We start from the raw sequence: 10,116 nt of genomic DNA, 5'->3' as shown, positions 1-10,116 counted from the left end.
GGGTATCTCAGATCCTGAGGAAGATCTGAGGTCCACTTCATTAGAGGGGACTATGATCCCTTCAATAAAGATCCATTGGCTCAGAACTTTGCCTCAGTCTCTCTTACGGGAGGTTGGATAATTTTTTTTTACCACAAAACAAAAACTAGGCAAAAACAAAAAACCAAAGACATACACAGAAAAAAATTGCAAATCCATATGCCAGTAAACAGAAAGAAAAAAACAAGGAGCAAATTGTTTCCCTGTCCACCACCCTATGTCCCAGATGACTTCAAAGGGCCCTTCCATTTCTACCATCCTCTGATCCCACAGAAGACAAAGTGTCAGCTAAGCCCATCAGCCTCCAGCACCTGGAACAGTGTAGTTCAGTGGAAAGAGGTGTGGATTAGTTGGTTGAGGAGTTTGAGAGGAGGTTCAAGGCAGCCCTGAGCAGTGGAGGGTGGGGCAAGCTATGGGCAGAGCTCTCACAGAGAGAAGCTGTGGAACACAAGCTGTGGAAGTAGAAAGCAGGTGTGGATGCTCAGCATGTGGCAGTGGGCTCGAAACCTCTGGGGATTCTCACGCCCCAAGCTATCACCCATCCAAGGTGTTGGTCCATCCATGGCCACTCTGGGGAGCAGCAGTGGACCCAGGTCAGTCCAGACCACACGGGGCCACTTCTACTCTTTCCTGGCCCTGACCTCTCCTTCTGCTCGCCCTAGCTTTCTCCTGCCCTCTTCTCCTCTCCTCCAGTTCCCCTCTCCCTTCTCTTTCCCTGCACTAATGCCCTTCCTTTCCTGACTCTCTCCCTCTTTCCTCCAAGCTTTCCCTTCTTTCTGTGTCCTGCCTCACTTCCTTTCCTTTACCCACTCATCTTTATTCTCTCTCCCCCTTACCCTGCTTTTCTTTCCCCCAGACACTTCTCTCCCTCCCTCCTCCCCTCCCTCCCCTTACTCTCCTTCCCTTTCCTTCTTTCCTTCCTTCCTTCCTTCTTTCCTTTCTTTCTTCCTTCCTTCCTTCCTTTCTTCCTTCCTACATCCCTCTCTCCATTTTACCCATCCTTGCCTTCCCTTGGTCTGCCCTCCCCTCTTTCCCTTCCTCTCTTCCTATGTGGACTGTCCCACCTCTCCTCTTCCTCTCCCTTCTCCTGTTTTTCCTTCTTCCAAACTTCACCTCCCTCCTCTTCCCCACTTTGTGGCCAGCCCTGACTTCCTCCCTCCTCCCTGGCTTCCCCTGACATCCACTTGCCCCAGGGTTGTTTCTGCCTCACACTCCTATCCCAAACCTTCCAACCCACACCCAGACTATTTCTCCTGTTCATGAATGTGCACATATCTTCACCAGAGGGACCTGCTTGAAGGAGATAAGAGCCCAAGAGACCCTGTACTCCCCTACTATCCCAACTTCCTACACATCCCCTGATGTGATCTATCCCTCCTCCTCTGCCTTCCTCTCTCCTCACCCTGCCAGGCCAGTGCCCCTCTCCTACAGGCTGCTGGATGGTCGAGACAACCTCCCACCTGTCGTCTTCCTGCATGGGTTGTTCAGCAACAAAAACATCTTCCAGGCTGGGGCTGAGGCTTTGGCACAGCAGACAGGCAGGAAGGTAAAGATTCCCATATGATAGATGAGCTGGGAGAGGGAATAGACTACAGGGAGGGACAAAGTCAGAGAAAGGGGGGAAAGATAGAATGAAGGGTCTTGGGAGAGGTCAAATGAGGGTCAAGGACTGTCATGGTGGGATAGACCTTCCCTCACAGGGCATGTCTTGAGGGGCACCAGGAAGTCTACCGGCAAAATGCCATCAGATCTAGTGGGTTCCTTCTCACCAAAGACTTTCATGCAAAGGATAGATGATCACTTGGTGGGGATTTTTGTTCAGCCAGGGGTTGGACCCAAGATCCCTTCCAGCCTGGAGATTAACAAAGGTCCCCTGCTCCCTAAATATCTCCGCTACTGACACCTGGAATTCTACTCATCTTTGAGGTGTAGCCATACCTCAATTGAAGCTTTTTTAAAAATTTATTTTAACTGGCAGACACTCCTAGTAATAAATAGCAATTGCAATGCCTTTATGGTTAAGGAAGTTACCAGTTACTTTCTTTCCTAACATCAGAAAGCAAACGAAAATGGAAGAAAGCTGAAAGTCAGGGAAAGAGGGAATCAGTGACCCAAGAACCAGAGATTGGAAGGGCCTGCACTGGCCACAGTCATGCCTGAGGAGAGGGGGGGGGAATGAGAGAGGGAGTAGAATATTTTCCTGTCTAATGCTCTTGTCCTCCTATGGTCCCATGTTCTCCACTTCCTCTTATTGTCGGGTGTTACTTGGAATCCCCTAACTTCCTACAAAGCTTGGGAGTGTTCAGGTGCTGTCAGTGGGTCAGCATCCCCAGGGTGGAGAAGAAAGGGGGAGGAATCAGGGAGACCAATAACAATAAGTCTCTGCCCCCAGGTATTGACAGTGGATGCTCGGAACCATGGAGAGAGCCCTCATAGCCCTGACTGCAGCTATGTGGCCATGAGTGCTGACCTGCAGGCTCTCCTGTCAAAGCTAGGACTCACCCCCTGTGTCCTCATCGGGCACAGTATGGGAGGCAAGACAGCCATGGCATTTGCACTACAGGAGGTGAGTATGCCCCACTAGGGCTGAAAGGGGAGAGTGTTGAACTTGTCCACAGACAACAGCAGCCTATAACCCCATAAGCAAGACCAAAAGATTCATCATGCTCAGTAAGTTATTTGTGGAGTTGTGGGTGGAATGAGGCTGTGAGTGAACACTGGGACTGGAAACCAAGAATTCCTAGTGGAATGACAGGAGATTTCCTTCACACACTTCACCTTTCTAAATCCTAATGGACTGAAGGGAAGTTGTGGATGCCTCCCCCAGCACTGGGGGACTTCAGGGTTCAGAGTCAAGTTCTAAGAACTTTTCCTCATAAATGTCACCACCTCTACATGGTTAAGCCAGAAAATGCAAACAAGACTGGCATCAGGACCACTTACAGGCTATCAAATGGGCACCCTTAGTCCCTCATCCCTCCCCTTTGGGAACCATGACTTCCAATTTCTCTACTCCAGTATCATCACTACGTGCATGAAAGATGAGGAAAGGCATTGTTCATTTTTCATTTTTTGTTGTGTGATAAACTTTTTCCTTTAGCCAGAACTGGTGGAACGCCTGGTCTCAGTGGATGTGAGCCCCTTGGTGGCCACAGACATTCAAAAGATCTTTAAAATTATACCTGCTATGAATTCTATAAACCTCCTTGGACATCTTTCCGACTCCCAAGCCTTTGAAGTAGTTGATGAGTATCTGAAGCTATTTGTCAAGGTGATCCTTCAGGACCCCAAGGACTGGGAATATAGAGATTGACTGCTAAAGCCAAAAGTCAGTCATTTGAGTTTGGAGTCCTCAGGAGACTTGGGGTTTGGGTGGAGTGGAATTCAGCTCAGAAGGAGAAAATTTCTGGGGGAGGGGGAGGGGAGACAGGGACAAGTCAAGGAGAACAGAGAGGGCTTCGACTATAAGCTCCTCCAAGGCCGACCCTATCTTCTGCTTTTCTGTGTATTCCCAACACTTTATGGCAAGAGGAATTTACTAGATGTTAGTCAACATGAAGGGAGAGGGTATATAGAAATGAGGTGGAGTCTGGTCTGAGCAGGACTGAGAAAGGGACACTGCTGGGAGAAGACAGGCTCAGGTGGATGTGCCAACTAAGCCCTTGTCCCTTCCAGGATCCAAGTATTCGGCAGTATCTGTTCAACAGTCTGGTGAGGGTCAACGGGCAGTATGTATGGAAAGTCAATGCTGAAAACCTATGGCAGCAACAAAACCAGTTTCTGGAGAGTCTTCAGATCCAGGGAGTCTATCGTGGCCCCACACTCTTCCTCACAAGCATCAATTCGTCCTTTGTCCCGTAAGACAGGGCCAGAACTCTAGATCCAAATAGTTCTGCCTTTCTTGGGCCCTAGTTGGGTTCTCCATTGCCAAGGAGGAGAGCAACTGGGGACTTCAGCTATGCTTGGGTTAAGGAGGGGAGGGTGCCTCCAACACTGGGAGACAACATGTGCATTATCTCAACTTATGCCTTTCTGTCTGCCTAGTCTGTTTTTCCTCCTGTCACCATACGTACCCACTACTCAACCTTTACCTTTGTGACAGCCTGTCTCTTACTCTCTGACTCATCTTTTCCCTTCTCTCTGTATCTCCCTCTCTGCCTTCTTCGATCATTATCTCTCTGTCTCTCTGTGTCTCTGTCTGTCTGTCTCCCTCTCTATCTATCTATATCCTTTCTCCCTTTCCTTTTCCCTCTCCCTCTTCCTCTCTCTCTCTACCACTCCCTCCTTTCCTCTCTCCCTCTCTTCACCTCTTTCACTCTCTCTCTCTCTTTCTCTCTTGACAGGCCAAGTCACCACCCCAAGATCAAGCTTCTATTCCCTGAAGCCCAGTTCCAGACCATTCCTGATACTGGCCACATTCTCCATATCAAGAAGCCCGAAGAGTTCATGAACAGTATCCTCAGTTTTCTGTCCTAGAAGATGCTCCCTGTCCTCACACTCTGATTTCCGACTTTCAAACACTCAGAGAGCCCTAGGCACTTTCTTCACTTGGAATTTTTCTTTTTAAAAAAATTATCTTTTTCTAATTCAGAACTGAACAAACACCAATTGATATGAACCTTCCCATAAGCAAAGAATAAGAGAAAAACAGGATTGTAGAAATTGGGAATCTCTGTTGTGAACAGCTTAGGGGTTTTCTTAATCATACGACAAATTCAACACATTAATTTCAAAGTTGTCTGCTTGTCTTCAGCCCCTGCATCCCAAACTTTCTTCTGCTCTCTGCTCTGCCATTTTCACCTGTTTCAATGACCCACTTTCCTTTCTTTTCAGAAAACTTAATACTTTTATTGTGACCTTGAGAGATACCAACAAAAATAAACATTTCTATATACAAAGACAGAAAGAAGAGGATTCCATATGAAAGTATGAATCTATCATGTACAGTTTGTTTTCTCGGGCCTTTTTAAAAGTATGAATCAGTTTTCTTTGAGGCCCTTCACCATCCCAGGTGCTCTGGATACTCTGGCTCATCGATGTCCTTTATAAAATGTGGTGCCCTGAGCCGAACACTCTCAATATCAGCAGAATGGAACACATCAGGCCTCTCACTTCCCACATTAATAATAAAACCAGCATCAACAGTAGTAAGAATAAGGCTGCTAGGGAGTGCAGCAGAGAGAGCACTGGGCCTGGACTCAGAAGACCTGGGTTCACATCTGGCCTCTAGCTGTGTGACTTTGGGGAGGTCACTTTACTTCCGTGTCCTCAGCTATAAAATGAGACTCATAATAACCCCTCCCTCCCAGGGCCATTGTGAAGACCAAGGACATGTATACAGCACCTGGCATACAGCAAGCACTGTATAAATGCCAGCTATTATGGTATTAAGTTGGTAATCCCCCCCCCGCCCCAATGGGGAGCCAACGCATTTATTAGTAGATTGTCTTTGCCCCTTCTGGAGCATCCTTCATCACTGATCCTCTGGAATCATGATTGGTCACTGCACTGCCTGGACATTTTAAGTCTTTCAAAGTTATATGGCTTAACAAAGTTTTTATTGTATAACTTGTCCTCTGCTTCTGCTCACTTCACTCTGCATGAATCCAGACAAATCTTCCCAGGTTTCTCCGAAATCCAGGATCTTCCCAACACAAAGGACTGAACTGCTGTGGGCCAAGGAGACCAGGGGTCCTGTAGTCCTGCAGGAGTGAGGTAGGGGTGATAGCCCCTTGCTGGTAAGGAGGGGAATTCCGACCCTCCCCACTGTTTCCTTCGAGAATGGGGCAGGGGTCAGAGCAAGGGACAAATTGTTTCAAACTTTAAGGAGAAAACGATGATCTCAAACCTCTTCCCCCTTCTAGCAGAATAGAAAATAAGAAAATACTTTGCCTTCTTGCATTTGATCCACATGACAACCCTGCCAGGAATTATTATTACTGTCCTTTTACAAATGAGGAAACTAAGGATTTCCTCAGACAGAAGCCAACGGTCCCGTGGCTTGGAAATGTCTAAGGTGTGATTTGGACTCAGGTATTCTGGGTTTTCTCCATCCTAGTTGCCAAGCTAAGCTCTCTCACCTTGACTGTGGACACCCTAGAATAAAGCTGACAGACTCCTCTTGATATCCGAGAGACAGAGAGAGAGAGAGAGAGAGAGAGAGAGAGAGAGAGAGAGGGAGAGAGATACTCCTCCTCCTCCCTACCTTCCAGGCTGCCTCAGTTTTTATTTACTAGTCTCCAGCAGCTCAGCCTCCTCTGCCAGTTTCTCTTTGGTAACTCTTCTATGCAGAAGTACTTCTAGGCAGAGTACTTGGCCTGTGGTAGGGAGATGCTTAATAAATGCTCATTGAATGAAATTGCATTAAACTGAAGTCTCAAAAGCTTTTGACCATGTCAACTGTGCAATCTTCATGACCCCTTTCCAAGAATGTAGGGAGCTTATATTGTTATACCAGAAGCGAGTGAGACACGCCACAGAGTATAAGTTTTGAATGGAGAAGTTTATTAGCCGGCGGTCATCCGGGGAAAATTCCCAAAGCAAATGACCCCGTTTAAACCGAGAGGGTGGTTTATATAGACAATACAGGATTCAGTGCTTAATTATCTCTTAAAGTTTACATATGTTACTTTGCAGACTCAGCAAGTCTGTGTTATTTCACTTTTTATGACCATGATACATTAGAGGAACCTCCTGAATAGATTGTAAATACAACATATCAGATAGCTGACAAAGTGTCAATTGGAATTACAACCCAGGATCTCTGTGTCCAGTTTGCCATACATCCCACAACATGACTCATGAGATAAGAGCTAGGAACAGTCACATAATTCAAAAGAATATCTGGGGCTGAGGCTTTCATCCTTCAAGGCCATAGGCAGACTGAGGGATGCTCCAGCTGGCCCACTCAGTTAGTTAAAGGAAGATCGTTAGGCTTTCCTGGTAATTAGCTTACATTCCTTGGAAATGTCTTAGGGGCCCAAGACACTCTCAATTACCTGCCAAACGGCAGGACTGGGGTTTGCAGTTAGTGGCTGGGGGCAGGGTTTTTCTAGCAATAGCTGGCTACTCAGGTATCACATCATTCCAATGAGGGAAGAGACCACATAAAAAACCTGAAAAGTGGGGGTCAGAACCCCAGCTCTAAGGTCAATTCAACCTCGTCTAAAGTGTCCAAAGCTGCAGAGAGGTCATAAAGGATGAGTGTGTGTGGGAGGTCTCTCTCATCCCCCCTGTCGCTGTCATGGGACCCAAGTGATGTGGATACAAATGGTGCTCTAAGGGTTAAAAATAATATTAAGGGTTGCTTTTCCAATACTTTGTGAAGCCCTATAGCTTATTCTGTAACTTGAAAGCATCCTAAAATCTTCCCCCTTATGTTGAAGCTGTACCAAAAGAATTGCTTTTGTCTCCCTTATCCTGTGTTCCCCTTGTCCTTTCATTTTTAGCCTGGGTCCTCCTGCGCTGTCCTTAAATCCCTAAATCATAAAGAATTCCCTTTATCTTCCTCATCCTATGTTATAAAATCCTTTTTTATTCTGACTTTAATCTTTAACCCCCATAAAATCTACATCATCATTCTTTTTTTTCTTTTATTTTCTTTTATTTAATTTATTTAATATGTTTAGTTTTCAGCATTTATTTTCACAAAAGTTTGAATTACAAATTTTCTACCCATTTCTACCCTCCCCCCAACTCCAAGATGGCATATGTTCTAGTTGCCCTGTTCCCCAGTCAGCCCTCCCTTCTGTGACCCCACTCCCCTCTCATCCCCTTTTCCCTTCCTTTCTTGTAGGACAAGATAAATTTCTACACCCCATTGCCTGTGTATCTTATTTTCTAGTTGCATGCAAAAGCTTTTTGTTGTTGTTTTTGAATGTCTGTTTTTAAAACTTTGAGTTCCAAATTCTCTCCCCTCTTCCCTTCCCACCCACCCTCCCTAAGAAGTCAAGCAATTCAACATAGGCCACACGTATCATTATGTAAAACCCTTCCACAATACTCATGTTGTGAAAGACTAACTATATTTTGCTCCTTCCTAACCTATCCCCCTTTATCCAATTTTCTCCCTTGATCCTGTTCCTTTTTGAAAGTGTTTGTTTTTGATTACCTCCTCCCCCATCTACCCTCCCTTCTATCATCCCCCCCTTTTTATCTTCTTCCTCCTTCTTTCCGGTGGGGTAAGATACCCAATTGAGTGTGTATGGTATTCCCTCCTCAGGTCAAATCTGATGATTCATTCCCCCTCACCTGCCTTCTCTTCTCTTCCTACAGAACTGCTTTTTCTTGCCACTTTTATGTGAGATAATCTACCCCATTCTATCTCTCCCTTTCTCCTTCTCTCAATATATTCCTCTCTCATCTCTTAATTTGATTTTATTTCTTTTAGAAATCATCCCTTCATCTTCAGCTCACCCTGTGCCTGCTCTCTCTCTCTATATATATATACACATACATACACACTCACATATACATATATATACTGAGGTCTCATGAATCATACACATCATCTTTCTATGTAGAATGTAAACAAAACAGTTCAACTTTAGTAAGTCCCTTGCGATTTCTTTTTCTTGATTACCTTTTCATACTTCTCTTGATTCTTGTGTTTGAAAGTCAAATTTTCTATTCAGCTCTGTTCTTTTCACTCAGAAAGCTAGAAAGTCCTCTATTCTATTGAAAATCCATATTTTGCCTTGGAGCACGATACTCAGTTTTGCTGGGTAGGTGAGTCTTGGTTTCAATCCAAGCTCCACTGACCTCCAGAATATTGTATTGCAAGCCCTTCGATCTCTTAATGTAGAAGCTGCTAGATCTTGGGTTATCCTGATTATGTTTCCACAATACTCAAACTGTTTCTTTCTGGCTGCTTGCAATATTTTCTCCTCGATCTGGGAGCTCTGGAATGTGTTGACAATATTCCTAAGAGATTTCTTTTTGGGATCTATTTCAGGAGGCAATCTGTGGATTCTTTCAATTTCTATTTTGCCCTGTGGCTCTAGAATATCAGGGCAGTTCTTCATAATTTCTTGAAAGATGTTGTGTAGGGTCTTTTTTTGATCATGGCTTTCAGGCAGTCCAATAATTTTTAAATTATCTCTCCTGAATCTATTTTCCAGGTCAGTGGTTTTTCCAATGAGATATTTGACATTGTCTTCTACTTTTTCATTCCTTTGGTTCTATTTTATAATATCTTGATTTCTCATAAAGTCACTAGCTTCCTCTTGCTCCAATCTAATTTTGAAGGTAGCATTTTCTTCAGTGGTCTTTTGGACCTCCTTTTCCATTTGGCTAATTCTGCCTTTCAAGGCATTCTTCTCCTCATTGGCTTTTTGGAGCTCTTTTGCCATTTGAGTTAGTCTGTTTTTTAAGGTGTTGTTTTCTTCAGTATATTTTTCAGTATTTTTTTGTGTCTCCTTTAGCAAGTCATTGACTTGTTTTTCATGGTTTTCTCGCATGCTTCTCATTTCTCTTCCCAATTTTTCCTCTACTTCTCTAACTTGCTTTTCCAAATCCTTTCTGAGCTCTTCCATGGCCTGAGACCAGTTCATGTTTTTCTTGGAGGCTTTAGTTGTAGGCTCTTTGACTTTGTCGACTTCTTCTGTCCATATGTTTTGGTATTCTTTGTCACCAAAGAAAGATTCCAAAGTCTGAGACTGAATCTGGGTGTGTTTTCGCTGCCTAGCCATGTTCCCAGCCAACTTACTTGACCCTTGAGTTTTTCAGCAGGATATGACTGCTTTTAGAGTAAAGAGTACTTTTTTCCAAGCTTGAGGGGATGCACTATTGATTTCAAAGCTATTACAGCCATCTGTGCCACACCAGCACTCCTCCTTCCCCAAGAACCCCCAACCTGGACTGGACTCAGATCTTCAGCAGGCTCTGACTCCTGCTCTGTTCCATCACTTAATTCCTCCCACCAGGTGGGCCTGGGGCCAAAAGTAACTGCAGCTGTAGTTCTGTAGCTGCACCACTCCCTGCTGTCCGTGGGGCGGTGGCTGAACTGAGAACTCCACCACCCTGTCCCCAGCAGCTTTTCCCACTAACCTTCTCTGTTGTCTTTGGTGTTTGTGGGTT

At 45.0% G+C, this 10,116-nt stretch overlaps 1 protein-coding gene across 1 annotated transcript; it reads left to right on the top strand.

Moving 5' to 3' along the window:
* Positions 1 to 525: 525 nt before the first annotated feature.
* On the top strand, positions 526 to 4,515 carry LOC118857450 (protein ABHD11-like). The gene is made up of 6 exons (XM_036768130.1): positions 526 to 632; positions 1,450 to 1,585; positions 2,432 to 2,605; positions 3,140 to 3,310; positions 3,715 to 3,896; positions 4,383 to 4,515. Exons 1-6 carry the CDS (start codon positions 526 to 528, stop codon positions 4,513 to 4,515), a joined length of 903 nt encoding a protein of 300 aa, XP_036624025.1.
* The last annotated feature ends 5,601 nt before the right edge of the window (positions 4,516 to 10,116 follow it).

Source organism: Trichosurus vulpecula, chromosome 7 (assembly GCF_011100635.1).
Source record: "Trichosurus vulpecula isolate mTriVul1 chromosome 7, mTriVul1.pri, whole genome shotgun sequence".
Taxonomy (NCBI): Eukaryota; Metazoa; Chordata; class Mammalia; order Diprotodontia; family Phalangeridae; genus Trichosurus; species Trichosurus vulpecula.
Note: the sequence above shows the minus strand (reverse complement) of the source record. Positions and strands in the feature narration are given on the sequence as shown.